The sequence below is a fragment of the Xyrauchen texanus genome, chromosome 15, assembly GCF_025860055.1.
Source record: "Xyrauchen texanus isolate HMW12.3.18 chromosome 15, RBS_HiC_50CHRs, whole genome shotgun sequence".
Taxonomy (NCBI): domain Eukaryota; kingdom Metazoa; phylum Chordata; class Actinopteri; order Cypriniformes; family Catostomidae; genus Xyrauchen; species Xyrauchen texanus.
This window is the reverse complement of record NC_068290.1, coordinates 31,745,893-31,766,992: the sequence shown is the minus strand read 5'-3', so window position 1 is coordinate 31,766,992 and position 21,100 is coordinate 31,745,893. Positions and strand designations below refer to the sequence as shown.

General features: G+C 39.0%; 2 protein-coding genes across 2 annotated transcripts; one reads left to right on the top strand and one right to left on the bottom strand.

The window, feature by feature from the left end:
- Positions 1-5,241: 5,241 nt before the first annotated feature.
- On the top strand, positions 5,242-8,714 carry cmtm8b (CKLF-like MARVEL transmembrane domain containing 8b). Its single transcript, XM_052144804.1, has 4 exons — positions 5,242-5,410; positions 7,180-7,353; positions 7,567-7,686; positions 7,955-8,714. The coding sequence occupies exons 1-4, from the start codon at positions 5,255-5,257 to the stop codon at positions 8,039-8,041; spliced, it is 537 nt and encodes a 178-aa protein (XP_052000764.1). The 5' UTR covers positions 5,242-5,254; the 3' UTR covers positions 8,042-8,714.
- A 2,520-nt stretch (positions 8,715-11,234) lies between these two features.
- Positions 11,235-12,971, bottom strand: LOC127656430 (zymogen granule membrane protein 16-like). The gene is made up of 4 exons (XM_052144754.1): positions 12,944-12,971; positions 12,590-12,680; positions 12,272-12,407; positions 11,235-11,896 (listed from the first exon to the last, which is right to left on the bottom strand). Exons 2-4 carry the CDS (start codon positions 12,642-12,644, stop codon positions 11,572-11,574), a joined length of 516 nt encoding a protein of 171 aa, XP_052000714.1. The 5' UTR covers positions 12,645-12,680; positions 12,944-12,971; the 3' UTR covers positions 11,235-11,571.
- Positions 12,972-21,100: the final 8,129 nt, after the last annotated feature.

Here is a 21,100-nt window from a genome sequence, read left to right as displayed (position 1 = left end):
TCTGCTCCTCTTTAGATTCAGATTGAAATGTTTGCATGTATGTTGTTCTCATAGAAAGGTGAGAGGATTTGCTTCTGTCTCTGAGTGATTTGGTAAATCTAGGCCAGTCCTAGACACCAAAATAATTAATCCCTTCGGTGTTGGCTCCTCTTTCACCTTTTCAATGATTCTCCAAGCGGCTTACCATCGTGTTGGAGTCTGGGTGAAGAGGAGACAAAACAAAAAGCAGCAGAAAGAATCATCAGGGATGAGAACATCTTATTGCAGCCCCACCATCCCCCTCTTCCTTCAAACATACTCGCTCCTTGCTCCAGAGACCATGAAAGACCCTTCATTCATGATAAAAAAAAAAAAAGTTAATTCAGATGGTTTAATTTCCTTTTTCAATTTTGCTTCAAGGAATTGATAGTGGCACGATAACCATTTTCATGGTTGAAAAGTGCAAAAGGAGAGTTCTGGTTTTCATCTACCTCTAGGACTTCATCTTGGATGTGACCATCCTCAGGAGTCATCATTAGGAATGAGGTAACTGAGAGCCAGCTTTAAAGGACAATTCGTTGCTATTATACTATCAAAACTTGAAGACAAGCCTTCTATCAAGATAAAAGTTTAAAAATTGTTTTAGCAACACTTCATAATAAATTGCTTGCTAATTTTATAAATGTTAGGCAAAGCTGCTGATTGTTTGTATTGTTATTTTTTATTGCAACAGTGTCATGACTATGACAGCCCCTTTTAACCTTTGACCCTTCTTGAGCCTGGCTCAATGGCAATAGCAAGGCAAATAGAAAAGCCCTTTGACTTGGATTTTAAGGCTAACTCTCTAAGTGAATGGATGTTGTATTGGGCTCCTGTGATAGAACGCCATCACATACAATACCTGATTGCTTTGAGCTAGTAAAAATATTTACGTTTCAGTGTGGGTCTAGTACGTCACTAGCACTGGTGTTTAAATGTCATTTTTCTTTTTCTTTTTTAACATTGTTTTGTTCCATTAATGATCAATAATGAAGCCACTGGCAGTATTTTGTTTAGTCACTTATATCAAGATTTTTACTATTTAAAAAATGCAACATAATAATAAGTAAAAATGTCAGTAGATTCCTCAATATAATTTTTTAACATTGATGTATAAGGTTGAGAAATAGCAAATAGAAATATCATAGTATCAAATGGAAGTCATCGGAATATCCTGTCTCAAATCCATTTGTGTTTGATTTTAGGTGAGATTATCCAGCTTTGGAAACTCTCAGATGTGAATTTATGCAGAATCATTTCCAGCACATACTGATCTTTTTTAAAGCTTAAGATAATAATCTGATCTAGATCTGTTTTATTACAGAAAGACTTCAGATCTGATAATTAGAGTGTATTATATGCATTCAGCATCAGGTTTTAGTATAGACTAATGTAAACTATTCCCTCAATTGAAACAGTTGTGTTGATTTAAAGACTAATTACAGCCCCATTGACTGTCTTTGGTATAATCTTAGGAACAATCCCTGTATTTTGAGGGTTGTTTATTATATGGTCTCTTGAGCTTGAAGTATTCATAGACAAAGCAGAAGGCTTCTAAAAAATGAGAAGAACAATCAGCACCCCTATGCCTCTGATCATCAATAATACATTGATGACATTATTTATTTGCATTTATTTATTTTGCATCCAAAACAAGAATGCATATCCAAATCTTTTCATTTTAGAACATATTCTTTATTGGGATTTTAAGGATTAGTGTCTAATATCTGATAATGTCAGCCGGGGCAATGTAAGGCAGATCAATTAATGATCTTTACAGCAGTGCCTTCGCACATCCTGACTTTGCCGTTAGCTACAATTAAAAGTACAGAGAAAAAGTATGTGACATTGAACTCTTGACCTTGTGAGTCTCATTGAGCCTGTCTCTGTCAGACTATGGTACATGAAATAAATAGGAACTAAACCTGAAGTCTTTTCAGCTTAAGACAGATGAATGAAGAAAGCTTCATATTTAAAGGAATGTTCCAGGTTCAACACAAGTTAAGCTCATTTGGCAGCATAATTGTGGCATAATGTTGATTACAACAAAAATCTGTTTCCACTTGTCCCTCCTTTTCTGTAAAAAAAGCAAAGATTTAGGTTTCAGTGAGGTGCTTACAACAGAAGTGAATGGGGCCAATATTTGAAGGGTTTAAAGGCAGAAATGTGAAGCTTATTAATTTATAAAAGCACTTGCATTAATTCTTATGTTAAAACTTGTGTATTATTAAGTTGTTTAAATTGTATTTTTTACAGTCATTTTAGGCTTTGTGGACTTTACACTGTCATGATAATGAAGTTGTAAAACTGGCTATAACTTTACACAGAAAAAGTTAGTAAATTATTTTAGCACACTAAAATCATTTTAACACACATATCCATTAGGTCTTGTGGCTGTACTTTTGAAACAGTTAGTATTTTATTGTTCAGAAATTTGCCCATATTTACTTCCACTGAAAGTGCCTCACTGGAACCAAGATTTTTGCTTTGTTAAAGAAATGGACAGATGATTTACATTTTTGTGGTAACCAACATTATGCCACAAATTGTCTCGATTGAGTTTAACTTGTACTGAGCCCGGAATATTCCTTTAATATAGTTATACTGTGTTGGAATTGTTGGAATTTTGGGTAGACTTAAATATACATATTTTTTTTTGTCCAAGTAATGTGGATGATGGCTTAATTATTATAATATATGTTTTTTTTTTGGTCTAGATCTTTTTATTTTTCTACATTTCATAATGTCTGGACCTTTCATTTAATTTATATTGTTGAAAACATTCATGTGTCTTAAAGATGGCTGCTAACCTGAGTCTCACAGCACGTATCCTCCTAAGATGACTTAATTACATTCTGTGAAACCATACATTGAAAGCATAACCTTCACAACTGAGTACATGGCAACCGCTGTGAACAACAATTAATAACAGAGGTTACTGGAACGAACAAGCCCCACGCTGGGTACTGAGCAATGGACGTCTTATTTTGCCATTCCACACTGAATGTTTGGCAACCTTAGTTCATGAATAACAACTAGGCTTTAATTATAAAATGACATATATAAAAAAATTATCATTAGATAAATATATACAAATTATTAATTATGGTCAGGAAATAAAACAAGATATATGTCTGGATGGGTTATCTTACTCGTCAAGAATTCACTCTTATACTCTTTTATATAAAATATTTCTACTTAGCCTGAGATTTTCTTAAGCTGAAATAAAACATTTTCATTCAATTGCCCGAGAATGCCCATTCACTAGTGCCTGTGACAGACTGAATTGGCTGGGTAGAGCCAGACTTTTGGACAAAAATGCTTTTATGGCATTTTCAGTTTTTGTTTTGTTTTTTGTCATAAATAAAAAATCAGATCAACAAAGTGAAAGCAAACCTTTGATGTAGAGGGCTGACAGAAAGGATGGGGGTCTACCAGCCTTCAATGTAGGTTCATGGTGGTTATGTTATATACTGTACATTATAGCAGTATATAGAGATTTGTTTGGTTGTTCCCTTTAAAAATTCAATTAAATCACACAATTATTTAATCTAAAGTGCAACTAAAATGCAATTCTTACTATTGTCTTAATATTACTGTACATCCTTGTTGATCTTGATAATGTGTTCAAGAGCACCAAGGGATGTATGAACAGTCATAAAAAGTAGTTATATAATATCTGTCTAAATGTCAGCCTACTCTTTAAATTATATAATATAGTACTATTCCAATAATGATTTTAGAATTAAATAACATATGATAATCAAGATATTAAAAGTAATAGACACTACTGATTGACCTCCTGTCTGAATGTCCTGGTCATTCTTACTTATATATATATAAACAGGGTTGGGAGGGTTACTTTTGAAATGTATTCCACTACAGATTACAGAATACATGCTGTAAAATGTAATTTGTAACGTATTCAGTTAGATTACTCGAGGTCAGTAACATATTCTAAATATCTTGGATTACTTCTTCAGCACTGGTAAATTTTTTCACTTGTTTTTACTATTAAAACTCTGCCAGTACAATAAGACAAAATACATGTTAAAAAATAGATTCTCTGAAAAACTAAACATCTTATGCAGAGTTGCTTCTAAAACAAGATCAATCAAATTATATTGTTTTAAGGATTTTTAGATATTTTTAAAGGAAAAGAATAAAATAATTATTATCAAGAATATTATTTTTGCCCTTATAACAAAGAGCTTACTTGAAGAAAAAAAGAAATTATGATCTAACATGAATTTTCTTGATAAAAAAATATGATTGTGTCTGGTAACATGCATGTAAAATGGCTAGAAAAAGCATTTTAGCTTAGCGTAAAGCTAACAATTTACACAAGATTTATTTCTATTTCTTCTGCTCCAAACTTACTTCAAACATACTTCTCTGTCTGCTCGTATGAATGTAACACATCATAAGAAAGTGTTTCACCGCTGTTCAAATGCACTTTGGATTTAGTACAAATGCACTTTGGATAAGTATAAATGTTTTCCGTTTATAATAAATGGACTAAATATTAAATGAAACAAATGACAATAAAATGCAAAGTAATCTCTACATTAATCAAAATACATTTAGAATGTAACTGTATTCTAATTACCAATGATTTAAATTGTAACTGTAGTGGAATACAGTTACTTAAATGTTGTATATTAAATACATAATTCCATTACATGTATTCTGTTACTCCCCAACACTGGCTATTATTATTATTAAATATTTGTACATGAATTTATTAATAAAATACTGGACAGTAAAATACAGGCCTTTGTGACTATTTCAGATTAAATCGATTGTAAATTCAGGAATGTAAAAGACTTTCAGTGCCATAGTGGAAAAAACGATAAGGACTTGCTGCCCTCTTGTGTTAAATTGAGTTATCACAGTGGAGGGAAGAAATACATTCCAGTATTATTTTTGTCTTAATTGCCTTTACTTTCAAACGCTAAAATCAAACAAGAGATGATATGATCCACATCTAATAAAGGGTGTGGTACTCCTTTTCCTCGGAGCGCAATTACGAATCGTGCTTTGGCGAAGGCTTTTCTTTTTAATATTTATGTTGCTCGTGAATATTAACTAGCCCATGCTAATTTTGTTTGGTAATCTTCCAATAGCGAAGAATGGGCTCATGAATATGTGAACTATGCCTTTACCATATTAGGATTTCCTTTAGGAGAAGGGATCATATCTTGTTTAATTCGGGGAGTTTGGTAATCCCGTCAGAATGGAGGTCGACTCCGAGTCCCACATCGACACCAGCTGTGCTGACAGGACCAGCAAAAACTCCAAAATAGAGAGTTTGGGCCTTTCACATTCCTCTCTGGCCTATGATGGGAACTTTATTCGCTCTGCTTCTGGCGTGTTTATGGTGGGAGAAATCGTGAGTAATCTGCATAGTCTTTGTAATTTTAGTAATTCGTTTTTTGTAACGTAGGCATCCTAAATTGTGTCCTTAAGTCACGTGTTGAAACAAACAATTATAGGAGATAACTACTGATTTCCAGCTTTGCATTGAGAAAATAATGTTTTTTTTTTTGTCGTTTTCATTTTCGATTCTCTAGAGGAGGATGTCAAACTGCAACACTTGTTGATTACATTATAAGTGAAACTGGTCCTAAATTTGAAACATCTTATTTCCTTTAAACATGACATAAATGTTAACTGCTATCTAGCAAATGTAGTGAATATGAAGAACAAAAATAAGACTTGTTGATGTCGATAAAGATACTTAAAGCTCCCCAAGGAAACGGAGGAAGAGGACCAACCAAAACAGTCGGGAAGCAAACTCTTCCTTTCGGCTTGTATTGTTCTTCTTCCTTCCACCACCACATGCTCTGAGTCAAATCCAAGCATTCCCTTTCCTGCTTTATTTTGCAGCCAGCTCGATCTTTTTTTCCTGTAATATCAAGCACACAGGGAGACATACTTTGTGGTGTATAACAGGAAGGGAATGCTGGAGAAAAATGTGTAGTCATAACGTGTCCGTGGACATTATTTGAATTCAAGATTTTAAATTAAAATGTATATGAATGTACAAGAGAATATTTATCTTCAATAAACTCACGTCCTGTAATGGTCACCATTTCTTTTAAAGTTTTCAAAAAATTTTATCACCCTTTTTTCCTTCACTAGTTCATTTTAAATAGTCCTGTGGCGTGACAAATTAATTTTAAAATGTGTAAATATTCCAAGACTTTCAGTAAGAGATCATAAAAGATTTATGCAAAATAATTATAAAATAAATAGCAAAATTCTGTTAAAATAGTCTATCCACAGGACAACTTGCCAAAATCTTTGTGTGTGTATGTGTGTGTGAAATGGAGCAGTGGATAAGCCATGTTAGCTTTATTGCCATGTTTTATTTTATTTGTTATAATGAGATTTTCCAAATCTATTTCAATTTTTTAATTTTTTTTATTAATTAAATTATTTATTTATTTGGTTACAGGCACTAAAATATGTGCAGGTGATTATTTTCCTCAACCATACAACATGTGATCCCCGTTATCTGTATTTTTTATACCTGATTTTAGATCAGTTTCTTTGAATTTCTATGTAGGTTACAACAGGGCTGAAGGCCCCCGGGTTAAAAAGCTAATTTGATTTAATATTCTCCCAAAACAACAAAAAGTACTTTCCTTAACACCTGTTTGTCACTATACATTGCAAAATATTCCTGATCCATGAGATTATTGTGTGCAATGCCTAAAGTTTGATTTTGAGGTAATTTGATCTAATATTTAATACATTTTAATGTTGCATATTTATGTAGCTAATGAGAATTCCTGAAATTATCAGATTTATTTTTAGACAAAATATTGTTTATTATTTTCATGATTAAATCAACTTTAATAACTGTCCAATAAGTGAAAGGATAATATTTGGAGTAAAAAGACCCCTTTTGAAGTTGGAAATTCTGCACTATAACTATTGCCCCTATATTTCCACGAAACCACTGGTGTCCTTTTATTATTATTATTGTTTTTCAAACAAATTATGTTGCTTGATCAATATATGTATATATATAAAATGCTTTTTTTCCAATCTTGATAAACTTTGTGACCACACAAAAAAGATCATTTTCCTTAAGGGGTGCATTTAGCTCCATTGCTAAACTTATAATACTTTTTGCTCCATCTTCAACCTCAGGTGTTTGGGCTACTGGTGTGGACTCTGATTGGTGGGACAGAGAATCTCCAGGTTCCTGGGCTGGGTTGGGTAATGTTTGTGTCAGTCTTCTACTGGGTGCTTACTATCATTCTCTTCCTCTTATACCTGACCATGGTCAATACCAAGATTTCCCACATTCCATGGAAAATGCTGGTGAGTAGATTTCAAATAAACCTAACTAAATTAAACCACACAAATAAATGTTCTAGTTAAAGATGAATTCTGTGTTGAGTCCATGGAGAATAAACTATTGTTAGAATGGATACAGATGTACTTAAGACTCGTTTCTTTGAAATGTACTTGCACTGGGGAAAGCTTTATTTTCACCAGGCAGGCCTCTATTAAACTTGTTTTCTTTATTCACAGGGAATGTGTTTTAATGGCAGTGCTTCTGTATTGTACCTAACAGCAGCTTTGACCAATGCTGTATCTTTGAATGTGGCCATCAGGGGACGCTACTACTTTATCAGCTGGATGGCATCAACGGTATGAAATTCCACTGATTAGTTTAGCAATTCTCGTTTCCATACGAACAATAGCCATTGATACTGAGGAACATTTTCTTTCCTTTCACATCTAAGTATTTTGCTGGACTAAGATAATTAGATTAACAATAACTAAATAGATATTACTATACCCAATTTGAATGTCTGTATCCTATAATGTCTTTAATTACATACAATAGTTTTCAGTAAATAAAGGATATGTAACAGTTGTAAGTTTGATGACAAATTCTTGTTCTTTTCCTTTCCAGATATTTGCCTCACTGGCTATGTTGTGTTATGCAGGAAATACAATTGTGAATTTCAAATCTTGGAGATCACAAAGTGAAGATACATAAGCATGTATTTCAATATTGGTTTACCTTGGGAAAAGGGACTGAAAGAGTGGAAAAAATTTAACAAATCCATTTTTTTAAAAAATCCATATGAGAGAGAGAGAGAGAGAGAGAGAGAGACTGTGGTTGTAGCAAATTGCTTAAAATATTTGTTGCACTGAACTTATAAAGAAGTACTTTATAATAGTATTATTATATTTATATTAAATCTTGTTATTTTATGTCTCATTGTTATTGTTTATGTATCAACATGATTCCTGTATTTATATTATGTAGACTATTTGATTTTATAAATCAATTGATTTGACAAATGTTTTTTTTTTCATCCTAATAAGTGGACCGAATAACTCTTTATTATGTTGTAGGTTTGTCCTAAACTTCATTTAAATACAGCAATCAGAAAATGTAGGGTACAACAGGGCTAAAGGCACCACTTAAGGAAAATGTGCTTATCAAGATTGAAAAAATCAATCACCATGTCAGTGTGTTAGTCCATGATAATAAACTGTAAAAATAAAAAAGTTAATAAAAGATATCGAAAGCACAAAAAAACAGTGCACTGTTTCTCCCACATGCAGTGGCAATTGTATCTAAGCACAATGCAACAATTCAAACAGAATTCTTAGGTATTTTAGTGGAGCTCATGTTTTAAAGAGCACATACCAAATCACAGCATACTGCCTACTACATACTTTAAAATATTATATGCTCAAGTAAACATGTTGCAATCAAAATGGATGTCATTCTCAGAAATATTAAAATATTCCAAACTTTGTTTAAACACTGCTTTAAATACTGCATATTTAAGTTGTTATTGTTCTGATTAAGTGGCATATCACCATTAAACCACATGACCTCAACTGCTGCAATTGCTCTTAGGATCAACATTATTAAGTTTGACTTGCGAATGTATTCCGCCAATTCATCATAAGTATAGTGCACACAATTTCAGGAATGGAGGGCGTTTTCAAAAAGCTCCCATTTTGGTGGAGGTAAACACCATTCCTGTGCGGATGAGTGGTGAAAATGAAGAAACATCCAGCATGAACATGATGCCAGTATTAGTTAGCTATTTTTAATACAAGTCAAGTATTAATTGGGTAAACTGGGCAGATTTTTGATGGCCAGTGTTTAAAACTAAAGGATATTGATTCAACTTTAAGGTTAATAAATGTCTCTGAAGTCCATCCCGAATTGATTCCAGAAGTGCACTTAAATGCAGCAGCCCCCACTGTCGGGCTGTGTTGTAAGTTGGGAGTAATTTATTGTCTATGTATTCCATTTTAAGAGAAGTGATGTAAGCTGTGGTCAGAGAAAGTGTTACTTGCTGTTTAAATGGATTGCATTTGATAGCAGTTTATTCTCTATGGAGTCCATCCTAAGACGGAAATTGTGCAGGCAGGTGCACCTCGGAGTCTGGCTGGAATTTTGTAGCAGTTCATTTTAAAGCCAATCCCAAAAACTAAGATGAACAAATATGCATATTTACAGGCTTATATTTAGCCACAGGAGGCAGCCGCAATGCATGTGACTTTAAGCAATTGACTTGTAGGCAATATGTCCTATTAATAATAATTAATCAAGTTAATTACCAATAATAATTAGATATCATATCCATAGCAATCAATAATGACATGTTCTTAGTTTCCCCCTGTATAATATAACTATATTATACATGGAGTGATGGTGTAGTGGGCTGAAGCACATAAATGTTAATCAGCACATAACTGTTAATCAGAAGGGTGCTGGTTCGATCCCCACAGCCACCACCATTGCGTCCTTGAGCAAGGCACTTAACTCCAGGTTGCTCCGGGGGGATTGTCCCTGTAATAAGTGCACTGTAAGTTGCTTTGGATAAAAGAGTCTGCCAAATGCGTAAATGTAAATATATATAATGTGTGTGTATATTCAGTATAAAGAAAGAAAGAGGAGAGAGAGATATTTCAGCCACACATGAACATGGATGACTGCAATTGCATTATACCAAAACATTTTACAAAAATAACTTCTGGTTCATATCTATAAAAGTACATTATTCAAAATATAAGCAACACTTGATAATGACTTTACTTAAGATCACTAAGTGTTTTAGTATTTAGTCACTCTGCACTTTCTATTTGAAAGAACTTCTATGGAAACGCCCAGGCATGGAATAAACCAGTTTCTGTAAGAGCTATTGTAAAAATTCAGCCACCAAAGAGAACACTGACAATCTGACATTTACTTTTCTGTTGCATCTCATAGGTGCTTTATAAGGCTTATTCAGAACTCTGGGAGGGTCGTTCTAAGACTGTACTTTTTAAAAAAAATTTTTTACAAAGTTTTGCTGAAATATCCACTTCTGTCACTCAAATACTTCCTTTGCTGATTTGTGTAAGTTTCCATCCAATATTATTTTATACATTTAGAAGCTCATGATTCCATCAATGAACACAAGCTCACCCTGTAAGAAAACCAACCTCTATGCTTCACATAACCTTATTCATTACCTTTGGAATTCTTCAAGTTGTATGTAATTCTTATTGATGTCTATTCTTTCTGCTGTTTCTGACCTGATTCACTTGATTTTACTCATGATTTACGCCTGTCCAATCTGCTGCTTGTATTTCTGGTTCTACCACCATCTGTTCTTATTCACAATCACAATATACCCAACTGCAGATGAGGATTGAGATTTTTGCCAATCTGGCGAATAGAGTGGTCTTCTTTGTGCAAACACATGATAATAGAGTTTTTTCTTTTCAGTTACTTTAAACCAAGTCCCAAGGATTTGTTTCCAAAGTTTCCAAGGTAATTTTTAAATAGAGATGAATGAAGCCAGTTCCCTTCAAGCTGTCCTAGAAGAGTAACCACAGATGTAGTTCATCACGTATCCCAGTAACATTTCATGACCATAAAATCTCCAAATACTTTTATCATATCCATTGTTTTATCATTTAAAATAGCAAACTATTGTTAAATATTTTGCATGAAATGTGTACATGTGCTGCCTAAATGTAGCTTCTTTTCTTTGCATCCACTGGATATATACCATCAGCTGGCTAAACATAAGACTATATTATTTTGATTGAGTTGCCTTTACTGGTATTCTTTTTACTGAATTTCAAAATAATCTGCCATTGATTTTCAAAGAAACTTCATTCAAATTTATTCATGTAAAAATTGCAATGTTTTACTTTAGATTTAACATGATTATTTTTACATTAAAATTTCAACATCAACATCAACATTTCCAAAAATAAACAAGTTACAAGGGCAGCTCACTAAAGTAAATGAACATGATTAGAAACAATTGTTTTTGCAACAGAATCAGACTTTTAATGATTTTTTAAGGATGGAACAATAACCAGAAATAATTCAAATAATATTGACAGCTCAACAGGAAGTCAAAGAATCTCATCACCAAACAAGAGACCAGAATATACTGTAAGACGAGTACATTCCTAAAAGTGAGTAGGCTACTGATTAAACTTGCATTTTCCATTTATAACTGACAAAATGCAATGTCTATGGGATATGTTTAAATGTATGATTTAAGCTATGTTGGAATCGGGGTAGTATGTAGCCCAGTGAGCTCCAATGGAGGTGAGAGCCCATCCATTCTGTCGTCCACTGATGAAACGTAGCTCACTTCCCTCGTGGGTCGGGTACAAGTTAAATGAATTTCCAGAAGGCTGCCCTACTTTTAGTGAGCGCCCGTTATTATTGACAAACATAAGCTCATTGATATAACCATTATAATACTTTCCAGAGACCTGAACAATGTATTCATCCTTGAAGAGTAACATTTCTCCTACAGTGCCATAATAATTCACACCGACAATTTCTGTCCAGTTGCCATCATAACTCAGCTGGATCCTAAAAAGATAGAGTTCATAAAGAAAGAAACATTTAGCAACAACTCAAAAATAATGCAAAATAAAAAATTTAAATAAAACAGCAGTTTTCTCTATAACTAGAATTCCAGAAATATCAGTTTGTTGCTAAATGGCAAATATTGTTTGGTTTGACATGAGGTCCATTAATTATGACAGTTGTTTTTTTCCTAATGAGACAAATGATTTTTTTAGCAAGCGTCTAATAACAGTGTCAACCAGGACACGAATACATAAAAAGGATTATAAAAACACATTTCGTGAACCATCAGGCTTGTATATTTCTGATCCTCTAAATAATTGATGTAATGTGTTCTACAGTAGGTCTATCTGTAGAGTGGTGCTTGGGGAAACGTACCCGTTGATGTAGTTGCCATAGTAGTATGGGTACTCATAAATTCTGATACCAGTTATGCGGCCCTCATGTGCAGTTGAATATTCTATTCCACTGCCGTCCCCGGCAGCAGGGGAGTAAGAGTAATGATCAGGTAAAGCTGAAAGAGGAAATAACAGCAATACATTTGTAAGACCAAACGGAACGCTTTCTTATAATCAGTAAAAATAAGATTGCATTTCTATTATAAATAGCAAATAATTTAGTTCTTGTACTTCTGACTTGTTTGACAAACAGTCTTTTTGACAGTCTTATCACAGATGAGTGGTGAGAGATACTCACGTATGGACACAGCCATGGCACAAAGGGCAGAGAGTACAACAAAAAGACGCAGCATTTTGGAATGATTAGTTCTACACTGCACTCTAAGAATCTAAGGGGATAAAAACGAATTATGTGTCAAGTTAAATTGTGACAATACATTTTAGATAGCAAGATTTAGATAAGTTTTAGAAGTTTTAGTGCAATACACTATAATTTTGTAAAAATAAATAAATAAATAACTGTCCCTAAAACAAACACATATCTATTTTTTTAATTATCCACAAACAAATGATCACATATTAAATAAGTACATTTCAGAAAATTAATGAATGATTTAAAGTTGTATTGGTAATTGTTATACAATGCTATTACCTCCCGTTAAGCCTGAGTGGTGATGCTTAAGAAGGTACGTTGACCAAACCTCCATTTATACTCTCTTACTGGTCCAACCGCTTCTACTTTGTGTATGTTTCATGACATATTTTCTTTCATCGTTTCAGGGAAGGAAAATGTTTTTAGAAGAGATTTCCTTGTTGTTCATGAATGGTGAACTATTTTTGAAGTAATGTAGTTTAGAGGGTTTACTTTTGAAGAATTCAGATTTATAAAACTTCACCAGCCAATTATAACACAAATGTCAATGTTGAATTTGTTTAAAAAAAGCAAGTTTCAAGAGCTGATCAAATGTGATCATGCAGAACTCTATTGTTTATTGTAATATTTTGTATTAATAATGTACAACGTTAAGGACATTTTCTTGCAGTCAGTGTACTGTGCATTACTTTTGATAAAAGTCTGTTTAACTTGCTAAATGGTAGCTAAATAAAGAACATGTATTGCACATTATCATGAGGGAAACTGTTGAAGTTTGTGTTGTTTTTATTTAATGCATTTTTATGCATACTGTACTTGTGGTCATGCTCTTAGATTTTTTACAATAAGGCCAGTTAAAAGGTACATGTCAGATCTGTTGAGGATATTGCTTTTTTAAGCAATGCCGATATTTTGAGCTTATATCGATAATTGATATTGAGTTGCAGGGAGTGTGCCACATTCTCCATGCACACCTTAATTGTCCTCAGTAGGATTCATCATGCAGTGTTTCACACTTTAACAAAACTCGTCTTCTTGAGATAAAAATAGTAGAATTCCACTGAGCATTATAAACTTTTTGCAATAATCTGAAACAATCTGCAAAATAAAATATAGAAAATGCATATCATTTTAAAATCATTGTAATAGCATATTTGCCATTCCCACACATGATTGAAGCAACTAATAAAATGGTTATAGCCATTTAAAATCAAGCTCCTTTTCTTTGCAAATATGTGAAATATTGTCAAGCATTCCTTTTGTGATTATATGTGTGTTTATTTTTGTCTTTGCTTGCGGGAAATCATTACAGAGGAACAATAGAAGGAGAAAAACAAATATCTGGTTAAGGAGGACTTGTTTGACCGGTGTCTTTCTGAAGGTTGTTTCACACATACTATAATCTTACAGCACAGCTTTGCCGGGTCCATTCTAAAGACAAAACTTCAGCTGTGTTGTATACTATTACATGTGCTGTTTTACTCCAGTGCTGAAATTGAATATTTTCAATGGTATTTGGGTTGATGCACAGTGACATAGTGATTTTTTAATGGATAAATCTGTCTTTATCAAATATAACAACTTACTTAATAATAGTCATCACTATTTGTCATGTCAGACAGCTGACAATTTCTTAAGAATTTGAAGAATTTGAACATTTCAAAGAATTTGTTGACTGATTGTCACGAACCCCGCTCCTCTGCCCCATCCCCGCTTCGTCGCACACACACTCACTCCTCAAGCTCGCACGCTCGTTCCGCCCCCTCGAGCTCGCACGCTCGTTCCGCCCCCTCGAGCTCACGCTCATTTTGCTCCCTCGAGCTCTCATGCTCGTTTTGCTCCCTTGAGATCTCCTGCTCGTTAGCAGGTCTCTCTCCTCGGGCTCCTATGGCCAGAACATTATGACCACCTGCACTCGTCTCAATCACCCCTTTATTCGTTTCACCTGCACTCGTCTCATCACCTTTCATTGTTTACACCTGCACCTTCCCCTATAAATACCACAGCACATCTGTTTCATGGGGGTTGGTTATTGTATTTAGTTTCCCATGTCTTTGCCCCCCGCTAGTCTCGTCTAGTTCTGAAACTCCTCTTGTTTACCCCTTAGCTTGCCAACTCTAGTATTCCCCTAGTTCCCTTGTTTTTCATCCCGCTAGTCCCGTCTAGTTGTGCTTGTTTCCCGGCTTCGACCTCTCGCTCTCGTTGACCACTCTCTCCCGGATTTGCCCCTTTACACTACTTTGATTCCCCAGCTTTTGACCCTACGCTTCCCTCGACGACTCTCATTTGGATTTGCCCTTGTTTTGTACTGTTGCCTGCTGTTATTTAATAAAGCAGTTTTTCCCCGACATTGTGACTGTCTCAACTTGTGTTCGCTACAGAATAACCAACCCCACCGAAGACAGTCACAATGCGTCGCGCTGAGGATTTGCGCAGCTCACTAGAGCGGAGGAACACGTCACATTCAGCGCAAGGAGCTACGGTGTGGAAACTTGACCAAGCGCTCGCGGCCCAGGGGCAGCAGGTATGTGCTATGTCTGATTTTTTTCACCCTGTTTCACCTGTGTCTGCCCCTGAGCCCGTTGATGCTCTCCATGCATCTGCGAGCGCCGTATGCTCTCCATCCCTGGAGAGGTTTTATTGCTCTTCTGACGCTAACCAAGGGTTTTTCATGCAAGGCAGCGGTTGTGTAACTCATAACCCCGCCCTTGACATTATGGAGCCAGCAGCCCGACTCTTGGTTTTGCGCCAGGGGAGCCAACCCTTGGAGGCTTATGTGACTGATTTTTGTGCCCTGGCTAACCAGGTGAATTTTGATGAGATGGCTCTGAAAGACATTTTTCAATTTGGACTGAATGAGCCAGCCTCATCATTCATGCCTGGTGGTCGCTGCTCTCTCAACCTGGCTCAGTTTATTGACCTCGCCCTACTGTACGCTGGTTCCTCGTTTACTGTGGGGGAGGCAGACACTGAACCAGCGCTCCACACCACGGCCCCCGTCTCGAAGCCTACCACGGCCCCCGTCTCGAAGCCTTACACGGCCCCAGTCCCGAAGCCTTACACTGCCCCAGTCCCGAAGCCTTACACGGCCCCAGTCCCGAAGCCTGTCACGGCCCTAGTCCCGAAGCCTGACACGGCCCTAGCCCCGAAGCCTGACACGGCCTCAGTCCCGAGGCCTGTCACGGCCCCAGTCCCGAAGCCTGTCACGGCCCCAGTCTCGAAGCCTGGCACGGCCAGCGAGTCAACGCCCATGCCTGCCACGGCCAGAGAGCCAGCGCCCATGCCCGCCACGGCCAGAGAGCCAGCGCCCATGCCCGCCACGGCCAACGAGCCAGCGCCCATGCCTGCCACGGCCAACGAGCCAGCGCCCATGCCCGCCACGGCCAACGAGCCAGCGCCCATGCCCACCATGGCCGGCGAGCCAGCGCCCATGTCTGCCACGGTCAGCGAGCCAGCGCCTGCAGCCTCGACCGCCCCAGAGCCAGCGTCTGTAGCCTCGACCGTCCCCATGGCCACGTCCCCTGTTGGCCGAAGACGTAAGAGAAGGAAGAGGGCCCCTTCTCCCCAGTCTCGTCTTGTGCTCAAGACCGCAGAGGTTCCCTCAGAGTCTTCCACAGCTCTACCGACCTCTGCTCCGCCCTCAGAGTCTTCCACGACTCTGCCGGGTTCTGCTCCGCCCTCAGAGCCTTCCACGGCTCTGCCGGGTTCTGCTCCGCCCTCAGAGTCTTCCACGGCTCTGCCGGGTTCTGCTCCGCCCTCAGAGTCTTCCACGGCTCTGCCGGGTTCTGCTCCGCCCTCAGAGTCTTCCACGGCTCTGCCGGGTTCTGCTCCGCCCTCAGAGTCTTCCACGGCTCTGCCGGGTTCTGCTCCACCCTCAGAGTCTTCCACGGCTCTGCCGGGTTCTGCTCGCCCCTCAGAGCCCTTGCGGCCTCCGCCTCACGAGCCTCCCAAGGCTCCTCCTCCCAAGCCTCCCAGGGCTCCTCTCAAGCCTCCCAGGGCTCTTCCTCTCGAGCCTCCTAAGGCTCCTTCTCTCGAGCCTCCCAGAGCTCTACCTCCCAAGCCCCCCAAGGTTCTGCCTTTCAAGTCTCTCGAGCCTCCCAGAGCACCGCCTCTCAGGGCTTCTCCTCCCGAGTCTTTCAAGGCTCCTCCTCCCAAGCCTCCCAGGGCTCCTCGTCTCGAGCCTTCCAAGGCTCCTCCTCCCAAGCCTCCCAGGGCTCCTCCTCCCCAGCCTCCCAGGGCTCCTCCTCTCGAGCCTCTCAGGGCTTCTCCTCTCGAGTCTTTCAGGGCTCCCCCTCCCAAGCCTCTCAGGGCTTCTCCTCTCGAGTCTTTCATGGCTCCACCCCTCAAGCCTCTCAGGGCTTCCCCTCTCGAGTCTCTCAGGGCTCCTCCTCCCCTCAAGCCTCTCAGGGCTTCTCCTCTCGAGTCTTTCAGGGCTCCACCTCCTTCCAAGCCTCTCAGGGCTTCTCCTCTCGAGTCTTTCAGGGCTCCTCCTCCCCTCGAGCCTCTCAGGGCTCCGTCCCTTGAGTCTCTCAGGGCTCCTCCTCCCCTTCGGCCTCTCGGGGCTTCGTCTCTCGAGTCTTCCAGGGCTCCTCCCCCTCCAGAGCCTCTTGGGGCTCCGTCTCTTGAGTCTTTCATGACTCCCCCCCTCGAGCCTCTCGAGCCTTCCAGGACCCCACCTCTAGAGCCTCTCGAGTCTTCCACAACCTTTTTCCCCGAGCCTCTCACGGCTCTACTCCCAGAGACTCCAGAGCTTCCTAGGGCTCCGCCTCCCGAGCCTCCTATGGCTCCGCCTCCCAAGCCTCCTACGGCTCCGCCTCCCGAGCCTCCTACGGCTCCCCCTCCAGAGCCTCCCATGGCTCCACCTCCCGAGCCCCTCACGGCTCTGCTCCCAAAGACTCCAGAGCTTTCTATGGCTCCGCCTCTCGGGCCTCCTACGGCTCTACCCACCGAGACTACAGAGCCTGCCAGGTCGTCGCCTCGGGGACCTCCCACGGCGCCACCTCCATTGGCTCCACCTCCTGAGCCTTCCAGGCCTTCCCCCCTAAAGCCTCCTTCGGCTCCACCTCCAGAGCCTTTCAGGCCTTCGCCCCTAAAGCCTCCTTCGGCTCCACCTCCAGAGCCTTCCAGAACCCCACCTCCAGAGCCGCCTACAGTGCTGCGTCTGACGGCACCGCCTTTCACGGCTCAGCCCGGACTTCCTGACCCTCTCCCTGTCCTGTGGCCTCTTCCCTGGCCTCCGGACCCTATTCCTGTCCGGTGGTCACCTTCCAGACCCCCGGACCCAGTCCCTGTCCTCCTGTCGCCTTCCAGACCCCCTGACCCTGTCTCTGCCCTACGGCTGCCCCCTAGATCTCCCGACCACCCGCCTGTCCGCTATGTTCCTCCTGACCTTGCCTTGAAACGGCCCATTGACCCCATGGACTGTCTCATTTCCCTCTGTGCCCCTTGGACTGCCCTCAATTTTGTTTGTGTGTTTTGTGGGTTGTCTGTTCAGGGTTTTTTGTTTGTTGGGATCGTCCAGCACCACTTCCTCGCAACCAAGTGCGGCCGTCAGGAGCCGTCCGTTTTAGAGGGGGGGGAGTACTGTCACGAACCCCGCTCCTCTGCCCCATCCCCGCTTCGTCGCACACACACTCACTCCTCAAGCTCGCACGCTCGTTCCGCCCCCTCGAGCTTGCACGCTCGTTCCGCCCCCCTCGAGCTCATGCTCGTTTTGCTCCCTCGAGCTCTCACGCTCGTTTTGCTCCCTCAAGATCTCCTGCTCGTTAACAGGTCTCTCTCCTCGGGCTCACATGCACGCTCCTTTGGCCAGAACATTATGACCACCTGCACTCGTCTCAATCACCCCTTTATTCGTTTCACCTGCACTCGTCTCATCACCTTTCATTGTTTACACCTGCACCTTCCCCTATAAATACCACAGCACATCCGTTTCACGGGGGTTGGTTATTGTATTTAGTTTCCCGTGTGTTTGCCCCCCGCTAGTCTCGTCTAGGTCTGAAACTCCTCTTGTTTACCCCTTAGCTTGCCAACTCTAGTATTCCCCTAGTTCCCTTGATTTTCATCCCGCTAGTCCCGTCTAGTTGTGCTTGTTTCCTGGCTTCGACCTCTCGCTCTCGTTGACCACTCTCTCTCGGATTTGCCCCTTTACACTACTTTGATTCCCCGGCTTTTGACCCTACGCTTCCCTCGACGACTCTCATTTGGATTTGCACTTGTTTTGTACCGTTGCCTGCTGTTATTTAATAAAGCAGTTTTTCCCCGACATTGTGACTGTCTCAACTTGTGTTCGCTACACTGATGGAGCAAAAAGAAGGTTACAGATATCAAACTTTTAAGTATAATTTAAATATTTAAAATAAAAAATACTTTATAGCAGTTGTTACCAAAATGTGTCCACATTTTGTGTGTTATTTGACATTTCAGGATTTGGAGCACTCCACTAAAGGGGTATTTTGTACCAGTCAAATGGTCATTCTCAAAAAACATTGACTTACAACTTATAAAATATTGAAATTCAGTTGTAATAGCTAAGGGTCATTTTTTATTTAAACATCTTGACATTACTTTTTTATTTTCAAAAAGGACAACTTTACTCTTGTTCTTAAATGTATTATTTAATTTTGTTTAACAAATGAAGCAAGGGTTGTTACACCAGTGGTGGTGCCAATTGCATCACAAAACATGATACAGACAAAAAAATTAATAATTATAAATAAATAAATTATAATTTTTATTCTTCAATAAAAACATTTCACATTAACATTAAGCAATGTAACACCAATGACATTTTTAAAGGGATAGTTCACCCAATAATGAAAATTCTCTCATCAATAATTCCACAATTATTTATGTTGCTTAACCCCTTAAACTCTGTTGAAATAATTGGAAATGTTTTTTCAAATTTTTCAGAAAACCTCCAAAATAAAATAAAAAGACTCCATCTCAGTATGTGTATGTTTTAGTAGTAGCACTACTTGCTCTGCAGCAGCAGCTTAGCAGATCTAGTCAGCCAAGACCAATTTCTTATATATATGTCATACCCACATTAACATGCCAAGTCTTTCCAAGAGTTGTCATGACTGCAATTACTAAGTTCAGGCATGACACTCTGAATGGTGTAGGCTGATATGATCCAATGCAGAGGGGTTACCAGGATATCATGTTTGGGGGGGCATTTGGCTTGTTTGGGGGGGGGGCAACATAAACAATTGAAAAAATCGGCGCAAAATTAAGCTATACTACACACAATCTGTTTTAGTGCATATCTTTTTCTAAGCCAGGAACCCAGAGAGAGGCACAGGGCCCCTATTAGACTATAGGGCTTAAACTGGATTTTTGTTGTGTCAGACCTCACTCATCTGCTAGCGATGGAAAAATATGCACAAAACAATCCACTTTTAAATTGTAATTTATCATCATATGCAGAGGCGTTTCCAGCATTGAACGACATCCGGGGCTTAGCCCAGACAATATTATTTTCACATTAGCAACCACTTCCCTGTAGTCCAAAGCTGGTGAGAGGGTGTTCTTTGAGTTTTCTCTGGCTGGGCCTGTTTCTACAGTTCCTAAATCTTCCACTCTAGTACTATCCTCAACATCCTCTCTCCTCCCTGAATCATCTGTGATGCAAAAGAACAGATACAGCACATAACTTATTGCAAATCAGCTTCAAACAACTAATTCATCAAGTGCTACATATGTCAAATTGTAGACCAAAACCATTGAAGAAAATGTATTGGGAAGAGCAGATCAGTGGGATTGCCCTAATATCTATCATGATTCTTGAATTTTCATGAACATTAACATAAAGCCATCACAAAAGAGTTATATTATAGTGAGTAAAGTGAGGTAAAAAAAATATTGAATATAAATAATTTATATTTTTTGACATAAATAGTCAAAATGATGTATAAGATCCTAAGTTAAAGCAATACATGAATGACTTTAGTCTAAGTTCATTGACACACTATGGCATCGAACTGTATATAATTCTCATCATCTCTATGAGAATAATTCATCTGTCAAAATCCTTTCATTAGGATCATTGAGATAAACAATGTTTCACTTTTAACTTTCTCTAAAGTAAAGTGACTTATTAATTGTTATTGATTCTGGCACAGCTGCTGCTCCTCAGTCTGTTGCTCATCTTTGCTACACTCTACAAAACCATTTAATCAAATCAAAGTGTATATTTCCTACAAACTAATATCACAAAACAAGTCACACATACATTTTATGTTAATGCTTATTGGTTATCCTTAGCGAAAACAACACCTGTTAAACAAGAAAAGTACACTCCGAAAGGGGCTCAAACCACGGTCTCCTGCATGAGAGGCGAATGCGCTAACTCGGAGCTACCAAGCCGCTAGATCAAAGCCAAAGCACAATGAAATAAGGCAACTTATGATTTCGGGGGTTTACATAGGCTTTTGT